General features: G+C 46.7%; 1 protein-coding gene across 1 annotated transcript in view; it reads right to left on the bottom strand.

Moving 5' to 3' along the window:
• Nucleotides 1–18641, bottom strand: part of DMRT1 (doublesex and mab-3 related transcription factor 1) — a 105570-nt gene extending 86929 nt beyond the window's left edge. Inside the window, exons 1-2 of the mRNA XM_060299979.1 lie at nucleotides 18294–18641; nucleotides 14389–14578 (exon numbers count right to left, since the gene is read on the bottom strand). Coding sequence (XP_060155962.1) covers nucleotides 14389–14578; nucleotides 18294–18641 — 538 coding nt within the window. The remainder of the gene's footprint in view (nucleotides 1–14388; nucleotides 14579–18293) is intronic.
• Nucleotides 18642–19909: the final 1268 nt, after the last annotated feature.

Genomic DNA, 19909 nt, shown 5'->3' with positions numbered 1-19909 from the left:
AAAACACAATGCCAAAGAATTGGGAATTAAACAAACTATACACACACATGGCAAAGGGTAAAGCGCTGCCCGCTCTCTCCCTTCACACACAGGAATTAGAGAATATTATTCACAATCGTGCGTGGATCCTCAGTTTGAGAAACATCCCTTACTCCTGCCACACTAGCTCCTGGCAACGCAAACTAATGCGAGAATTACATTTCTTTGCTTAATCATCCTTACCATATGCTCTGTTTCTTCAGTTCTACCCAATTCTCCCCTGCTCCTAGATGCAAGCTTTTGCTCCCTGTCAAACTCCTCTCCGTTGCTATAAATAATCTCTCTCCCTCTTTGTATATTACCTTTCAAATATTTATAGACTGTTATTCTCCTTCTCTCCAAGCCATACATCATTTTTGTTGCCCTTCCCCTAGATTCTCTCTAGTTTATCTACGTCTTTTAGAGAAAAACAAACCCCAGGTGCTTCATGATGAAAACAGCACACCCAAAGCTAACAGCCCTAGGCCAATAAGGCCCCTTATTCAAAAGCCACCAGAAAATTCTTTGATGTGCTTCTTCCTCCTCTTCCCCTCTAACTCAGTAATTCCATCTCTCAGATAAAAACAAGGGAGAGAGGGATAAGGGAGGTGACCACCAGCCTCTCCCAGCGGAGGCCGGGGCTCCACGAGGCAGCAGCTCCTGGGGTAGGATGCCATGGGACAGCCACTGACACGCTCCAACTCACTAATGAGGAATTCTGCACCATGCACATTGCTCCCGCTTGTTAATTCCTTCCCCATCCACTGCATTCGATATGAAGGTATTAGAACTGTGTCCTTGGGACTCCCCTCCCCTCCCCCACCAGGTCTGGGCTGACGCACCTGCTTCTTCATCCGACACGCAGGGCCCAAGGTCTCTAAATCGTGTGCCTTCTGTCCAAACTGTGAGGGGCAACAAGATACAGACAGTGTGTTACCTGTTTTGCTGAAGGTAACTTCCTCATCTCGCAGTCCTGGGTATCTGTGTGGTTATCCAACACTCCCTACTCCCTTTAGAAAGGATAAGAGATGGCTAACACTAAAGACACATGTCAGTACAATTAATAAAACAAAAAGAAAAGCAAGGCCGAGAAAAGAAGGGGAAAGCTTACTCATACTCTGATGTGTGAGTGTTAAGATGTGTCTTGGAGATTCCTGGCTGCTGGAGTGTGGCCTGGGGTAGGGGAGCTGTGATGGGTTATGTACTCCTTACCCGGAGACACAATTCTTACGTCAGGTAGCTTGATTTTTGAGGTGAAAAAAAAAAAAGGAAAGAAACAAAAAAAAAAAACCTAGTTTATGGCTGTAGGGTAGATCATATCCAGACTCATTCCTCTGTTCCTCATTTTAGTATCTGAAACTTGAGTTTGATGGCATGTTTCTGTCCTTCGTCATGGTTTACAAAGAATTTTCACGTTAAAATCTTAGTTGAGGGCTTCCCTGTTGGCGCAGTGATTGAGAGTCCGCCTGCCAATGCAGGGGACACGGGTTCGTGCCCCGGTCTGGGAGGATCCCACATGCCACGGAGCGGCTGGGCCCGTGAGCCATGGCCGCTGAGCCTGTGCATCCGGAGCCTGTGTTCCGCAACGGGAGAGGCCACAACAGTGAGAGGCCCGCGTACCGAAAAAAAAAAAAATCTTAGTTGAGCACCACACTGATTCTGCAAGATAAACTGAGCAGGCAATATTATTTTATCCATTTCACAAATGAGGAAACAGACACTCACAGAAATTAAGTGAACTGCTCAAAATTGGAGAGGTGATGAGTAACAGGCAGGTATTTGGACTCTAGACCTTAGGTTCTTTCAGTGACATGGAACTTCCTTCCCAGGCATAAAGTTAACCAGATCAAAGCAAAACTGTTTCCAGGTGTCTTCGATCTTCAAGACCTTTGATTAAGCTTCTATTATCACACACCATTCTCTCGGGGGGAATTTTGGCACTAATAAGACTGGTTGATCTGTTAACTAATCTGGCCCCAATCTGGAAATCCGTACTAACAACTAACCCTCACCCTGGCGGAAGCACAACCCTGAACGTGTTCAACATCAACCAAAGAATCAGTAAAATCATTTTGAAAGAGTTGATGGGTAACGTGCATTCTATCGATAATTTCATGTAACACTGGTAAGAATAAGATTAGTCTCTAGTAACCAGAATATCTGAATGGAGAGTGTATCCCATTCCTCACCTGGCTTATCATATACCCAACAGTAATACTGGAATCTCTAGACCACAGCACCAGACATGAGTGTGAAATGGTTCAATCATTGAGGCCATTAGCTTAACCTGAGCTCTGCCCACGGTTATACTGGAATGAGGACAGAGGTTGGAAGAGTGTGAAGAACACATCAGGTCCACTTGGCTCTGGTCTGCTGATGGGGGACCAGACAAGCCACAGGCTCCTCCGCCTGTCCACAGAGGACAGTGACCAGGGCCAGTCCTCGGGCTCCTGGCCTCTACAGCTTGTCCCCAGCTAGTCTCAGCTAGTCTCCTGGCTTGAAATACCAAATAGTGGGGGGGGGGGGGGAACTGCAGCTCATATCACCAAGGGCCAACCTCCACAGTAAATAAGGAACTTCAAGATAGGGGGAGGGGATTCAATAAAAAAAATGAGCAAAGGACATACACAGAAGGCTCACAGAAAAAACATAAATGGTCCTTTAACGTATGAAAAGATTTCAGTCTCACTAACAAAGGAAAAGGGAATTATAAGCTATAGCAACCATATTTGTTTTCTATTGCTGTATGCAAATTTATTATCTTACAGTTTCGTTGGCCCATCGTCTGACCCAGGTCTCTCCAGGCTAAAGTCAACGTGCTTAACTGGGCAGAGGGCTGTTCCAAGCTTCTAGAGAACTCCTGAAGTCTTTGCCTCAGCGCCCCCTTCCTCCATCCTCGAAGCCAGCAACAGTGGTCAGGTATTTCCAGCTTTGAAACTTCCCAGCATCTTCTGTTGTGACATCTCTGGGGCAGCTGGGAAAGGCTCTCCACGTCCAAGGATTCAGGCCATTAGAATGGGCCCACGTGGAATCCAGGATCACCTCCCCACCTCCAGATCCCTGACTTCACCACATCTGCAAAGTCCCTTTTGCCACGAAGGTAACACCTTCACAGGCCCCAGGAGCCAGGATGTAGCCCTCTCTGGGGGCCATTGTTCTGCCGACCGCACCCACGTACAGCGCTTTACCTTTCAGACTGGTAAAGCCCCCATGGCAACCCCCATAGCACTGGCAATGCCGTGGCAGCAGCTCTCTGGAGGAAGTGCCGTGGACACCATCTACCCAAATTACCTTAAGATAGACCTCCTGTCCTAGCAGTTCTTTCCATCTCTACTGTCACCACCCCAGTGCAAGCAGCACCCCTCTGCCTGGGCAACTGCATGGGCTTTGCTTTGCTCCCCCTTGAAACTACACTCCACACAGCAGCAGAGACATTTGAAGAGAGTAAATCAGATCACAGCATTCACTGCTTCAACACTCCAATGACTTCCCGTCGCACTCACCATAAAATTCCAACTCCTTCCCTGGCCTGCGAGGCAGCAAGTCGAAGCCCCCAGTGATGTCACCCTTGCTCACAGCACCGATCACACTGGTCTGCTTCCTGCTCTAAGCACTGTCTCACCTTGGGGCGCCTCCTGCCTGGAAGGCTCTTCCCCCAGACCTTGACTGCAATGGCTCACTGTCCCTTGGGATTTAATCTCCTTAGAGAGGCCCTCTTTCCCTAACCTCCATGTCAACAGCCGCGACCCCTCCAGAACATGTATCGTATCACTCTGTCTCCACGGTGCTCATCACTTTCCGAAAGCATCTTACTCACTGGTGGACCTGATTATCCACTGTCTCCCCTGTTGGACATGTAAGACCCACGAGACAGACGTTTTAGGCACTGCTGTATACCTCATGCCTGGAAAAGGGTCTGACCCAATGCAGTCACACAACGAATATTTGTTGAATAAACGAAAAATAAAATAGAAACACAGATGGAAGAAAGGGAAAAAGGGAGGGAGCGACTCTGGCCCAGACAGCAGACTCACCAGCAAAGATGAATTCAACTCAGTTCAGCAAACAGTTACTAGTGTTTGATGAACCCAATCTGCTTCCCTGAATTAATGTATATCCTGTATTTCAGATAAACTCCCCAACCTCAGGATCAGAGTTAAAGGGTGATGTAAAAACAGGGAGTAGTTTTATAAGTGCTGAGATCAATACCGAAGAGTCAGCTGTTAGTATACACTGGACTGAGCTGACATTGGGTGGCTGAAGCAATACCTGAGAACTCTCACTGCCAATAAACATCAGAAAATGTGCTATTACTAGAACACTGAATCAGCATCTTCTTCTGACTACAAACCAGCTGTCTATAGTCTACGTTAAGAGTTTCTTGTGCATTTTTTCTGAAATGCATGCTCAGTGGTACCGTACACTAAGACTGGGTTAGTGATCGTGAAGTCTACTCACAGACATAAGAGACTAGAGGAAACTGGGTGTGCAATGTAATCTGGTTCAGCAACAGGGAGCAATATTTATGTGACTTTTCTTAGGGGAATTTTTTTATCAGTTGAAAAGTAAGACACCTTGAGGCTGAAACAGAAATTCAGACCTGCACTTACAGAGTTGCTTGTGACCAAGGCGAAAGGAACCCTGACAAGTCAAGAACCAGTGAGACAGCAGTCAGAGCCCCAGGGGGCCCAGAGGTACCCTCACTCCACTCCCTTGGCTTCATGGCACAACACAGAGCACTCCTAGGCCCAGAGTCCAGATCACCTGGCAGAGGTACAGAATTCACAGTATCCCACATCAGGTGGCAGCTGGCCTTACCCTGGGCCCCCTTCCCTACTAACCTCAGCCCTTTAAGCAACTTCAGAGTCCTCAGGGGCACAAATTAGACCAGCCTATAGAACAAAGAGAGAAGTCAGCAGTGAAGCAAAAACTGTGGGCCTGGGGGAAGAAGTAAGAGGAAAAAAACAAGACGTTGACGAGATAAAAGGAATCATCTCACGTGAGTCTACAGGTGATTCCGAAGGCCAAGAAAGGCGGGTTAGCAGAAGAGGCTGTCCTTAGCCAAAAGTTAATGAGAGGGAGAGAATGGGGAGTTATCACTCAGTGGGTTTAGTGTTTCAGTTTGGGAAGATGAAACAAGTCCCGGAGATGGAAGGTGGTGACGGCTGCACACCACTGTGAAGGTACTTAATGCCACTGAGCTGTACACTTAAAAACCGTTACAATGGTCCATGTGATGTTAGGCATATTTTACCACAATAAAATCTTTTAAAAATAAGATAGCTAATACAACAACAGATAGGACAGAAGGGCATCCACGAGATCCAAAGAGTAGTGGGTTGGGCGGCTGAGGGGGTCGTCAATGGACAGGATCCCTGAACCAGCAGATAACCAGGAACCCAAGGGTCAAGGACTCCAGGGGGACACAGTGCAGCAGGCAGGAGAAACTGGTGACACAGATGAGCCTTCTGACCTTCCAAAAGTCTCCTATGGCAGCAAATAAGGCCATACAGCACTACAATGATACCTAGTGTCACCCACCACCTATAAAAGTTTTCCAACGCTATGAATAACTATGGCAGTAAATTCTGAGACCGTCTATGAACTACCCTCTTCCGACTGGCAACGTGAAGAACAGCTGTCTATTCTCATCAGCTCGCGGGTGTTCTCTTCTGCTTTCCACAGGAGTGACGGCGGTTTTCCATTTTCAGAAATCCAAAGATAAAAACTATTCTTGCCAAGTTTCTAGGGCAAGAGAATTCCTTCTCCCTTGTTCTGAGGAAATGCTTGTCACCCAAGGTCTAAAAAGTTGCTTAAGCCCTTGAGAAACAAACCAACGTTTCTACGGGCCAAAAACACAACAAAGAAAATCTGTCACCGGTTCCCTCTATGGTTTAATTCCTCAAACACTATTCCTTTCATTACAAAGTGTATGTGATAATGAGGGAAAAGAGAAAATTTTTAAAAGACTGAATATTAACATATTTCTAGTGATAATAAAATGCAAACCTAGAAAACCCTCCATGATCTAAACTTCTGATCATCAAAGAGACACTGACTGGGTTTTATATCTTTAGCGTTTGCCAGCATGAAGTATCTTATTGTTCAATTTTTAAAAACTTCACAGGATGAAGGCATCTTACCTTTTTTTTTTTTTTTAATGTATTTATTTATTTATGGCTGTGTTGGGTCTTCGTTTCTGTGCATGCGCTTTCTCTAGTTGTGGCAAGCGGGGGCCACTCTTCATCGCTGTGCGTGGGCGTCTCACTATCGCGGCCTCTGTTGTTGTGGAGCACAGGCTTCAGACGCGCAGGCTCAGTAATTGTGGCTCACGGGCCCAGTTGCTCCGCGGCATGTGGGATCTTCCCAGACCAGGGCTCAAACCCGTGTCCCTTGCACTGGCAGGCAGACTCTGAACCACTGCGCCACCAGGGAAGCCCGCATCTTACCTTTTAATTCTAAAAAATTTCAGTACGAATCTTCTGGAGCCCTCACACACTGCTGGTGGGAATGTAGTAAAATAGTGCAGCCTCTTTGGAAAATACTGTGACAGTTCCTCAAAAGGTTAAACATAGTATTACTGTATGACTCAGCAATTCCACTCTTTAATATATACCCAAGAGAATAAAACATATATCCATATAAAAACTGGTATAAAAATGTGATGGAAGCATTACTCATAATAGCAAAAAAGCATAAGCAACCCCAAACTCCATCATCTGAAAAAAACCAAAATACGATTTATCCGTATAGTGGAATATTATTTAGTTTTTAAAAAGGACTAATAAATACATACTACAATGGGGGTACACCTTGCAAACCTGAGGCTAAGTTAAAGAGGTCGCCTATGACCCCAGTGTGGGAGCAGATGGAGAGTGACTACTAATGGTACAGAGTTTCTTTCAGGAGGAGATAAAAATGCTCCACAACTAGATTCCAGGGACGGTGGCACAGCTCTGTGAACTTACCAGAAAACACTGAACTGTACACTTTAAGTAGATGAAGTGTATAGCATGTGAATTTCACCTTAGGCTGTTAAACTACATTTGAAATTTTAGTCATTTAAAAAAATTCAGATACATTTAAAAAATATCACAAAAAATGCAGATTGAACATCAATGATTTTACTCTGATACCTGCAAGTGGGTTCATGATCACTAACACAGTGTTTTAAAACACAACTTCAAATTTAACCATCACTATTCATTTATTCAGCAAAGGTTTACTGACCACATGCTACAAAGCCAGGTACTATACTATGCACATGAGTACATGATGAATAAAAAATGCAATCCCTGCCCTTAAGATTACATGTTCACAAAGCAGACAGCGGTGTAAACCAATCAAATGTTTCTTTGTCTTTTACATATGCTGTTATAAAACTAACTTGTTATTGTACAGCACAGGAAAATATAGCCATTATTTTGTAATGACTTTAAATGGAGTATAATCTATAAAAATATGTTGTACACCTGAAATTAATAATATTATAAGTCAAGGGCTTCCCTGATGGTGCAGTGGTTAGGAAACCGCCTGCCAATGCAGGGGACACAGGTTCAAGCCCTGGTCCGGGAAGATCCCACATGCCGCGGAGCAACTGGGCCCGTGCACCACAACTACTGAGCCTGCGCTCTGGAGCCTGCGAGCCACAACTACTGAGCCCGCGTGCTGCAACTACTGAAGCCCGTGCACCTAGAGCCCGTGCTCCGCAACAAGAGAAGCCACTGCAATGAAAAGCCTGTGCACTGCAACGAAGAGTAGCCCCCACTTGCCGCAACTAGAGAAAGCCCACGCACAGCAACGAAGACCCAAAGCAGCCAAAAATAAATAAATACATACATACATACATACACATATACATATATTGTAAGTCAACTATACTTCAATTAAAAAAAAACTAATTTGTGACTTTAAACCCTGTATTTACCTTTTTCGGTGGGTCTAGATGTTTTCCAAATCTCCTTTCTAGCCAAAGTAGACCAGTAGGCTACTTCCTATGTACTTTGTCATTTTAACTTCTTTACAGAAATACTGTCTACAGAGAATTTCTATCAGGTCGGTTAACTGCTACATTTGACACATAAGCAGAGACTTCCCTTGGAATAAATAAAATTGACTGAGACGCTATTTAAAACACTAGGCTATCAAAATGGTCAGTACTATTCATCTTAAGTGTTTCCTTTCATTTAAGCCTCCAACTCTTGCTTCAGTTTAAGGAGATTTGTTTTGTTAAACATCCTGGAAATTTCTTTGACTCTGAATGTAAAATTGGGGAATGCTTTTACCTGAAGGCCTTTTTAAACCTAATCTCCACATCCTCTATTCTACTTGAAATTGAGAGCTCTGTCTAAAATCAAATGGAGCTCATCTCATGTAAGTAGCCAGGACCCTCCAAATATCAACTCTCAAACTAACCTGGATAAAGTGTTTTGGTGTTTCATTTGAAATGCTTCTTTCTGTATAACATGGAAAACTGCAAAGATAAAAATTGAAATATTTCAAATTTAAATAACTCCACAGAAGATTCTAGGGCAGCAAAACTACTCTGTATGCTACTATAATGATGGACACACGTCATCATTAATTTCTCTAAGCTCACAGAATGTACAACGCCAACAGTGAACCCTAATGTAAACTATGGACTCTGGGTGATTACGCTGTGTCCATGTGGGTCATCAATTGTAACAAATGTACCTCTGGCGGGGGATGCTGATAATGGGGGAGGTGTGCATGTGTACGAGCAGGGGTGTATGGGAAATCTCCGTACCTTCCTCTCAATTTTGCTGTAAATCTGTAACTTCTCCAATGAATAAAGTTTATTTATTTACTTATTTATTTATTTATTATGTGGTATGCAGGCCTCTCACTGTTGTGGCCTCTGCCGTTGCGGAGCACAGGCTCCGGACGCGCAGGCTCAGCGGCCATGGCTCACGGGCACAGCCGCTCCGCGGCATGTGGGATCCTCCCGGACCGGGGCATGAACCCGTGTCCCCTGCATCGGCAGGCAGACTCTCAACCACTGTGCCACCAGGGAAGCCCTAAAGTTTATTTTTAAGAAACTTAAGTCAACATGTTCAATTGTTAGCTCCTCAGTCACATTTCTTACTGGTAAAAACTGCATAGGGACATTATTCCATTTTCAAATTACCACACTGCATGTTTGTAAAGCACTTAAGCCCTTCGAAGGCACATAACCAGGACGGCGTGCGTGCCCTACCGGCATGAGCTCTCTCTCTGTGCTGAAGTGGAATTACTGCTAAAGAAGAGAAGTGAAGGAGGGGGTCCCGCCATTATCAGATGCAGACCTGGCTGACCCTTCCAACGGGGGAAAGGTGAGTGAAAGCAGGCCGTGGGCACTGGGGAGTCGGCCTGAGATGGCAGGAAGCGGCTTGATGTGGAGGAGTGCGAACGTGCGTGTGTGTGGAAGCCCAGGGTGCTCCAGAAGGGAGGCCCCAGGAGATAACATTCAGGTCCTTACTTACAAAGGACACGTATGCAGAACCGAATTCTCTACAATGCAGCCCTTCATCTGACAGCCCTGCACAGAAAAGGAGAGGCAGAGAACTATGCGGACCTCGGCGTGAGCTCTGGATAAAATGGCATTCTACTTGCTGCATAGGCGGTTGGAGGAAAAGCAGAATATAAAATAAAACGAGGAGCCCACATTTCAAAGACGAGGAATGCCTATGAGATTTTTTAAGTCAGTTGATCACTTTCAAAATAAAAAATATATATCTAGGAAGCTAAAATTTAAAAAGTAAAACCACGGAAATAATGCTGAAGTTGCTATTAATTCACCGGCATTTATAACCGGAAGTGCTCACCCTTTTTTCGAGGTGACCCAAAATGGCTGGGAAGAAACCATTTGGTAATCGATAGAGCACCTGTTAGCATATCTGATCCTGCCAGTGTAAGAGACAGCAATGAATAGGGCATTTCTTCAAAAGGGTGTTCCTTCACAGTAACACCCGCGATCACAGATGAAAATAACAACAAAAATATTTTATACCCACGGTGGGAGGAATTGTCAGGCAGTGTTTTGATCCACCTTGGCCAATCTTTGGCTAAGGATCGTAGAGACTTTCTTCTAAGGTGTTATCCTACTCAGAGGGATCAGCTCTCCAAGAGATCAAACAACAGCTTGGTGAACCCAATTTCCTTCACAGAGGCCTTAGAACTCAGCCAGTAATCTCAGCAATAATTCTCGGGCATTTCTCACTCTCACTTTTGGCACTTTCAGGAGCCAAAAGGAGATAACGAAGAAGCCTCAAGGACATAAACATCTGCTGGATTTCACTAAACCACTGCCCTTGCAGACGCTCAACACCAGGTATGGGAAAGAGAAGGTGAGCAACCCGCCCCCGGGGAAGCCAGGTTGGTGGGCTGCTCTATCCCATGACAACTGCTATAACTTTCACCTCTCACGAGGTAACTGCAAATCCAAGCCTTCCACGTCGATATCATGGAATACTAGGCCGTTAAAAAATTCCAGTTTTAAATGAAAAAAATAAAAACTACACACGGGTGGGAACAATACACTCCCATTATGTTAAATATATAAATTATATATACACATACACACGTATGAAAACGATAAACAGACACGCAAGCTTGCACGTGCAGCTTGTAATCAATGCTGGGATGACAAAAAGAAGACCCTACAGGTTGGGATGGGAATATATTCGTTGAATATGTTTTGTACTCTATAAATGTTTACCTGCATAAAGGTAAATGTTATTTTAAAGGGATCCTTATCTCTGGAAATTGAATACAAGCTACGTATTTGTTAGCAGCACACTACGCAGGAAGCTGGGCCCACTGTGCTGCATAAAACATGAGGAACACTCTTTAGTCCATCTGTCTTGTCACTGCTTCTCTTTCTCTCCCCCTCTCTTCCCCCCTCCCTCCCTCCCCTTCACTGCCCTTTCTGTCTTTCTCCCTCTTTACATTACACAGTTTAATTCTACTGGCATTTCTGTTTTTCTCCTGTGCAAGTCCCAGCCCAGTCTGGAAGTTAATGATCCCAACTCAAGAGCTTTGGTGGAAGTCCTGAGTAATGATGATGGATGGGGCTCCTGCCCCACCACGATGAGCTGGCCCATCTTTCTTGGGCAGGCATAGCCTCCCCGCCCATACGTGAGCACAGGAGCGACACATTCTGCTGGCTTCCACACTCCGCTCCCTTGGACTGCTGGTTCAAGACTCCAAAAGGACCCCAAGGTCTATCAGCTCCAGAAGCAAAGAAGGGAATCTGGTCACATCCTCCTTGACCCTGAACTTTCTATCATGCTTCCCTGCTGCTTCTACTTGTAACTTTCCCTATCACCACTCTGAAATGCCCTGCGAGAACTTCTTTGTCATTCTGAACTCCATCTAGCCTGAAATCCTTCTCTAAGGCTTCGCTATCTTGGGGTATGCTATCCAACTCTGACACCCCTTCCACTGAGGTGCAATGCGGGACAGCAGGCTACACCAAGTTCACCTGTGGTTCCCTACCAAATGCCCAGCATTGACATTTATCCATCACGGCCCTGTCCCTGTATTTCTCCCCGTGAAGACTAGTGGCTGCAACCTTCCATGCCAGCCGAGAATGGCGCTGCCCCTAACAGTGTTCCTATTTGCCCATCAGCCCTAAATCCCTTCTGAGGATTAAACCATAACCTCTAATTGTAACTGTCCATTTTCCAAGGAAACACGGCAACTATTCCCACAGCCTCACTTCACAGGCAGGTGAAGAAATTCATGGGCTTTGGGACCAGACAGACCTAGGCTGAATCCCAGCTTAATTCAGCTTTATTCTGGGGCAGTTTCCTTACCACTGGCTTCCTTATCTGTAAATAGGAATAATAATTCCTACTTTATAAGATGTGTGTGAACATCAAATGAGTTACTCCCCTCTTTACTCCTCTGGAACGTCCCCTATCAGTCCCTCCAGCTGAATCCACCAGGTCTGCCCTGACCCGGTAGTATTTGGTAATTAACCTTACACACAGCTTAAAATCCCAAAGTGCAGGAATCATATTTCTGACAGATATACTCCTTCCTTCTTAAGAAAAGGAAAGTTTAGAAACTGCTGTAAATATATATTATGAGCAACTGAGCTAAAATAAAAGAAAAGAAAATAATACCATTCCCTTTGTTAGCTACAGAACCTGTCTGTAGCCCCAGTAACACACACAGGGACAGATACACAGACACAACGACCTGCAGCAGAGATTACAAGTCTATCTCTCACCTGCCTTCTTTGGTGCCCGCTAACCTTCTTCTTTATAATGGTCAAGGCTCCTAGAATCTGCAAAAGCCTCAAAGACCTCATCCCTCATTTTTGAGAAGAGGAAACAATAGGACCAGAGAGCTAAAGTGACTTGTCTAAAGTTGCACAGCTAGTTAAATGACAGCTAGGCAGCTGACAACTTTACCCTGGTGGTTAAGCGCAGCAAACTGAGTAACTCATGAAAAGCTTACTTAAGAGGAACCGCACTGCAAGGCTCCATTTCATGGAGGCTTAGAAGGCTCAAAAGATTCTGTGAACCTCGGCACATGTGTTTAATATGAAATATATGCCTGCATTTGCCAACAGGATGTCACAGATCTTTGTCTGGTGGGTTTCTTAGAGCCCCTGCGTTCTAGACCAGTGCCATTAAATAGAGCTTTGTGAGAAAGGGACATGCGCACTTGCCAGCATGGCAGGCCTCCGCTATATATGTGCCTGTTGAGCATCTGAAATATGGTTAGTGCAACTGAGGAATTAAATGTTTAATTTTTTTAATTTTATGTTTTATTGTGGTTAAACTACACGCACCATGAAATTTACCATCTTAACCATCTTTAAGTGCACAGCTCAGTGGCATTAACTACATTCATAATGCTGTGCAACCACCACCACCATCCACCTCCATAGCTCTTTCCCTCTTGGAAAACTGAAACCCTATACTCATTAAACAATAACTCTCTATTCCCCCCTGCCCCCAGCCCCTGACAACCACCATTCTACCTTCTGTCTCTCTGATTCTGACTACTCTAAGTATGAGTAGAATCATACAGTATTTGTGTTTCTGGGACTGACTTGTTTCACTTAACATAATGTCCTCAAGGTTCATCCACATTGTAGCATGTGTCAAAATTTCCGTCCTTTTCAAGGCTAAGTAATTTTTTGACCACATTTTGCTTACCATTCATCTGTCAGTGGACACTTGAGTTGCTTCCACATTTTAGTTATTGTGAATAATGCTGCTATGAACATGGATATACAAATATCTCTTTAAGACACTGTTTGCAATTCTTTTGGGTATGTACTCAGAAGTGGAATGGCTGGATCACGTGATAATTCTATTTTCAATTTTTGAGAAACCACCATACTGTTTTCCACAGCAGCTGCACCATTTTACATTCCTACCAACTGTGCACAAAAGTTCCAATTTCTCTACATCCCCACCAATCTTGTTATTTTCTGTTTTTTGATAGTAGTCATCCTCATGGGTGTGAGGTGATATCTCATTATAGTTTTGATTTGCACTTCTCTAATGACTAATGATATCAAGCATCTTTCCTTGGGCCTTTGACCACTTGCATATCTTCCTTCGATGAATATTTTAATTTTATTTCACTGTAATCAACTTAAATAGCAAAATGTGGCTAAGGGTTTCCATACTGGACAGTGCAGCTCTAGAACACCATAATTCTTGAGGTAATTTGGAGACCCAGTGCAGTAAGCATAGTGAGCTCTGAAGACAGATGGACCAATTCAGATACTTTCTAGTTCTTCAGATGTAGCCAGTCACTTAAAATTTTTATACCTAAATTTTCCCACGGTATAAAATAGGATTAATACTTCCTTCTTCTAAGAATGAAATGAAATGAATCGGCATACATGCAGCCACTGGTATAATCTTAGTACCTGGGAGAGAATTGAAGCCAATGGACACGCCTTGCCTCAACTTCAGTATCCACTGGTAGCTGACACGTAGGATTTGGCTTTTTTAGACGGTCTCCCCAGATGGACTTCAGTCCTTTCCAGAGAAATGGACTTTCATTCTAGGAAACAAGGATCTTTAGCTCCCGCCAAGAGGACCCACAAATGGAAGGGGCTGACTGAGATGAAATCTGGACTCCCACTTCTCTGGGATTCTGTGATGCTGACCCTGCCCAGATTCAGCCTTGACAAATAACCAACAGAAGAGTGAAGCCGTCAAACTTCTGGTTTTTTATTTAGGCCCACCTCCTTTGTGAGGCCGTCAAAAACAGACCTTCAGAAGGGAGGATCTTCTAAGAACCCTCTAAGCTCTGAATGTGCTCTGGGGCTCAGGACCTTCCCAAGACTCTGTTTCTGTGGCCACGCCTTTCATCCCTCCATCCCAGCCACAGGCTTACCTGCCGCTGCCGCGGGCGGGGTCGGGGTGCTGGCCGGCGGGGTCTGCGAGGGGCTGCTGCCCTCAGTCATCAGGCATGGGGTGCTGCTGTCGTTCTCCCTCTTGACGAGCAGCTCGGCCGCGCTGGGCAGCGGGATGGGGTGGCTGATGCCCAATTCCTCCTCCTGGGCCTGCTGCCGTCTCAGGGCCACCTGGAAGCACAGGGCAGTGGGTCACCCTCCAGCACCCCAGAGTCACTCAGTACCGCTTTGCCAAAGCCATGGAAGCCCCACCCACCCCAGGGTGAGGCCTGAGAATCCCTCCTTGCTTTTTTTTTTTTTTTTTTTTTGCGGTACGTGGGCCTCTCACTGTTGTGGCCTCTCCCGTTGCGGAGCACAGGCTCCGGACGCGCAGGCTCAGCGGCCATGGCTCACGGGCCTAGCTGCTCCGCGGCATGTGGGATCTTCCTGGACCGGGGCACGAACCCGCGTCCCCTGCATCGACAGGCGGACTCTCAACCACTGTGCCACCAGGGAAGCCCCCTCCTTGCTTTTTAAAGCTACCCAGGTAACTCTGAGATGCAGCCAAAGCTGAGAAATGGTTTCCAGCCAGAGTCCCTGGCCCACAGTAAAAGCACTCCTAAAATGTCCCTTAAACAAGTGAGTATGTAGAGCAGCGGGAAAGGCTGGATGAGAAGCTGCGGAGTCAGCAGAGGCATTCAGCGTGAGGAGAAGCCAGCACGGAGACACTAGGAAGGAAGGAGAATGGGGTCACTCACTCTTTCCTTCCACAGATGTGTCAAAGGCTGCTGTACCGGGAACAGCGACCAGCAAGATACAGCAAGGTTAGATTAGTTCCCAAGGTACTCACTGTTTAAAAGGAGAAGCAGGAAACAGGCAAACATGCAACTGCAACTCAAGACAAAACGTGGTAAACACCACAGGACAGGCATACACAGATCCTCCCAAAGAAACCGGGGCAAAAACGGCTTTAAGTGTAAGTATAAGCTGCAGGTGGTACTGGAACGGGGCCTTGAAGAATAGGATGAGTGGGGCTTGACGGGCAAGGATGAAGGGGCAGAACGACCCGGAATAAGGGAGCAGGGTAGGCAGGGAAGGCAGGGGCTGCTCAGGAAACCTTGCAGAGCCCTGTTCTCTGTGGCGGAGGGAGCACATACAGAAGTAAAGGGGAAAAGGGGGCTGGAATACAGCGCTGAAGTCTCAGGAGAGAGAGGCTGGAGGTGGAGAGAAAGGGAGAGGACACGTGCCGTATTCCAGGCAGGAGGGAAGGAGATTCAAGTGGGGGCTAGAAAGGACGCAGCGTACCTAATACACTCCTCATCGTCCCTCTTCTTTTAAATAACATTGTTTAAGGTTTAAAAAAGAGGTGTCAAGAAAATAAATTGTATTGTGGCTTACTACAAATAACAAAAATGGAGACTTTCTGTTGAAACTGACCATTGGTAATAATGAAATGAGAAAGGGAAGCACCTGTACCTCAGAGGCCCAAATACAAGCCGAAAGTTGAAATCAAAACGGTAAACCAGAAACACAACTACAATGTACACATTGTCTTAGGAATACCGTAGTCCAAATTTAGAAAAATGATTAATTTGTAAGTAATTTTACTCATAACAAGAGGAGTCTTCAACTTTAAAAATATCCTTGAATAATCCATTAAGATTAAATAATTAAGCTTAATTCTTGAATTTTCTCTTATTAACCAAGAAGTTTAGGAACAGAACATTAAAGATTTGACCACAAATTTTTTAAAAGAATACCCATGAACTTGTGAAGTATGTCAATGCAAACTTAGACCCTGGTTTACACGGATCCCATGCATGCACAAAACATACAGGGTATTACATAGTCCATAAACTTAAAACACTTTTACAAAGACCTCTCAAGCGTTCTTAGGAAATGTTATTCAAATAGGGAAGGCGGGGCAATTGATTTAAAATGCAATTGTTTTAGAGTCAGATCTAAGATCAATTTCAAACTATTTTAGAATGACTAAAAATGCCTGTTACATGAATGTTAAAGGATTTCATTCAGCACAGCACAAGCCTTCTGGTGTGGAAAATAGTGAAGTTTCATACTATAAAAGTAATCTTGGGGCTTCCCTGGTGGCGCAGTGGTTGAGAATCCGCCTGCTGACGCAGGGGACGCGGGTTCGTGCCCTGGTCCGGGAAGATCCCACATGCCGCGGAGCGGCTGGGTCCGTGAGCCATGGCCGCTGAGCCTGTGCTCCGCAACGGGAGAGGCCACAGCAGTGAGAGGCCCGCATACCACAAAAAAAAAAAAAAAAAAAAGTAATCTTGAGTTGCTTTTGTTTTTAACAAAGCAAACATCCTCCTTCCAAGTTACTACGCCTATTAATACAGCTTATTCAAAATTAATGGCCCTACTTGGATATATATTTTTATTATTTTGAGGACAATTCCTCTCCCAAGCATACTCTCCATATTAAATATTAAAGCCAACAGGTAAATGTTCAGAAAACTTTTCTACCTACACATACAATTTAAATGTTCATAAGGGTTTTTTTTCAGTAAACTCATTATGATGCATTTTAATGCTACACTCAGTGTATTCTTTTCATCCATTACAGATTAAGATAAAAGTCTATAAAGAAACTCAGTAAAACAACCTATATTTCCATGAGTGCACTCGCAGTCTGTGAAGCCAAAATATATCTAGTTTAAAACATTTCAAAATTGGATGTACATAAAAAGTATAATCTCTAAGCATTTGTGCACTCCTGTTCAAGGATCCTAAATCATTTTCAATGGGGGCTATTTACCCATTCCTAACCGAAAGTAGCACATAGTAAGCATTTCTTTGGTATCTTTTCATTTTAAATAACCTGTTTTAAAAGGATGAAACAGCTTTTAGCGGGAAAGAATGTATATTATTCTCTTCTAAAAATCATTTTAGGATACCAACGACGTTAACCATTTCCGTGAAGGTGCTAAATTACTGCCCAGCTTAGGATGCTTTAAAAAACTAACACACTCCATGAACGGTAGACAAAACCTCAAACTCTTGCATCTACTCCTCTGCGTAGATTTTAAAACATTCTTAGGTGTGTTTTAAAACACACTCAAAGTAATTTGTACTTTAATAACTTCGGTGGAGACAGCAAATTTTAAAAGGCTAATGAAATTTCCGTAGTGCTCAAAATGGCTTAGACACTCAACCTGGATCCACCCGGGCGAATACGAAAAATGCGCCAAGAGCACAACGAGGACCACGCCACCCTGGCGTCCGTTACAGCGCCTTTTCCAGAAAAACAAAGCCTCTCGACGCGTTTTGCGGATAAGCAGCAGCCAGCCGGGTCTCCGCTTCGCCCTAACCAGTAGCCAGAGCGGGCACCCTCCTTAATATAAGCGCACCTCTCTGCTCGAGGCGGAGTCAGGGATCCCACTGAACCACGAGGGGGCAAACCCCCCAACTCTGCTCAGAGAGCGAGGTCAGAGATCCCGGGGGGCCCCGAAGGCGCAAACCGCGAAACTCTCTGCCAGAAGCGGGGTCGAAGATCCCGGGGAGCCTTCCCCAGCAGTGCGAACCCCGCAACTCTCAGCTCTGAAAGGGAAATCAGACATCCTGGGGATCCTCGGGACCCCCGGGACCGCCGAGACCCACGAGGGGGCGAACCCCACAACTCCTATTGGAGGGAGGGGTCAAGGATCTGGAGCCGCCGGAGCAGAGTAAACCCCGCACCTCCCTGCTCCATCGGAGAGTCCAGGCCCTCCGAGAGCGGCGTCGGCGCGTGGCTGGGAGCCCGGGCCCCGAGCGCGCCGCGGCTGTCGCGAAGCACCGCCGCCTTCTTCCCGAACCCGCGCCCCCCCATGGCGCCCGCCTGGTCCGAGGGGCTTTACCCAAAAAGTTAAGGGCTGAACCCCCTTTCCGGGGCGCCCGCACTCACTTGCGCGGCCATCACGCGCTGTCTCTCTGCGATCAGGTTGCATTTCTTGCACTGGCATTCCCGCCACATGCAGAAGCGTTTGTGGCCCTTGAGCGCCGACGCGTAGCCGTGGTTCCTGCACCGCGCGCACTTGGGCAGCCGCGGGGACTTCTTGCTCGCGGCGGCGTCCATGCCCGACGCCCCCGAGCCTGAGCCGCCGCTGCCCCCGGCGCCCGCGCCGCCCGTGGTCCCGAGGAGCGCCCCGGCCGCTTTGCCGAAGCCCCCGGCCTTGCCCTGCGGTGGTGACCCAGGGGCGTGCGGGGCCTCCGACGGTGGCGAAGCCTTGCTGTATGCGTCGTCGTTGGGCATGGTGCCCCAAGGAGATGCGCAGGGACTCTCCGGTGGCTGCAAGGGGAGCACCCAGCCGACGGCAAGGCTCCCGAGAAGGAGGCGCAGGAGGCGTACGCGCTGCAGCCGGAGGTGCAGCTGGAATGGCGAGGTCGGGACTCGCAACGCCCAGAGTGGTGGGGGGTTGTGCCCGTTTGTTTTTTTTTTTCCTTTTTGCGCGCGCGCGGCGCAGAACTTTTGGATACTTTTCAGAACGTTCCCGGGATTGCCTGCGCGGGAGAAGGCGCGAGGAAGCGCGGCCACGCCCACCGCCCCCCAATTCTAGGCACCGAGCTCCCGCTGCGTGCAAGCTTGCACAGGCTGCAAACACCGAGGGCATTGCTGCAGAGCCACTGCAAACGCACACCCGGAGCAGAGGTGCTCGGGGATTGTGTGATCCCTGGACGCTCAGCGTGCCCAGGCCGGGCTGCCCTAGCACGCTGCACGGAGGAAGCTGGGCTTCCCAGCTCAAGAAGGTTGCTGTGCATCTTAGTCGTGAAGGCTGCTTGGAGGAGGGGCAGACCACCCTGTGGGATCCTCCAGCTCCCTTCCCCCCAGTGACGCCATTTTCCAAGCTCGATAGGGCAGACTTTGAAAGAAGCCAGCCAGAAAGTGGTTTCTTTCTCATTTAAGAGAATTAAGTATGAGGTGGAAGGCCTGAGAAGAGTCTCTGCGCTTATAACAGCAAATAAGCTCCTCAGTGTGCGGGGGTTAAGCGCGCCCCACATTGGGCCTTTCTGTTCTCCAGTTACCTCTTCCTGCACCTGTGCTCGTTTGCTCACAAAATCGCCACCCGCTGGCTCCAGATAACTTTCAAATCTGGAGTTCCAGTCCTTCTTGCTTCTTACTTCAGGGGCATGCAGCTTCTTGCCTTTGAGGCAACTTCGCTTAGGACCTGCAGGCACTGGAAACTCGGTCTTCTAAAAACCTCTGTTGGGGTGGGGGTGGGGTGGGATGTAGACATTTATCAGAATTCATTCCATACTTACGATCTGTGCTTTTTTTTTTTTTTTGTGGTACGCGGGCCTCTCACTGTTGTGGTCTCTCCCCTTGCGGAGCACAGGCTCCGGACGCGCAGGCTCAGCGGCCACGGCTCACGGGCCCAGCCGCTCCGCGGCATGTGGGGTCTTCCCGGACCGGACGAACCCGTCCGTGTACCCTGCATCGGCAGGCGGACTCTCAACCACTGCGCCACCAGGGAAGCCCAAGATCTGTGCATTTTAATTATTCCTCCCCAAACCCAAATCCTC

The sequence above is a fragment of the Globicephala melas genome, chromosome 6, assembly GCF_963455315.2.
Source record: "Globicephala melas chromosome 6, mGloMel1.2, whole genome shotgun sequence".
Taxonomy (NCBI): domain Eukaryota; kingdom Metazoa; phylum Chordata; class Mammalia; order Artiodactyla; family Delphinidae; genus Globicephala; species Globicephala melas.
This window is presented reverse-complemented; position numbering and strand designations above follow the sequence as displayed.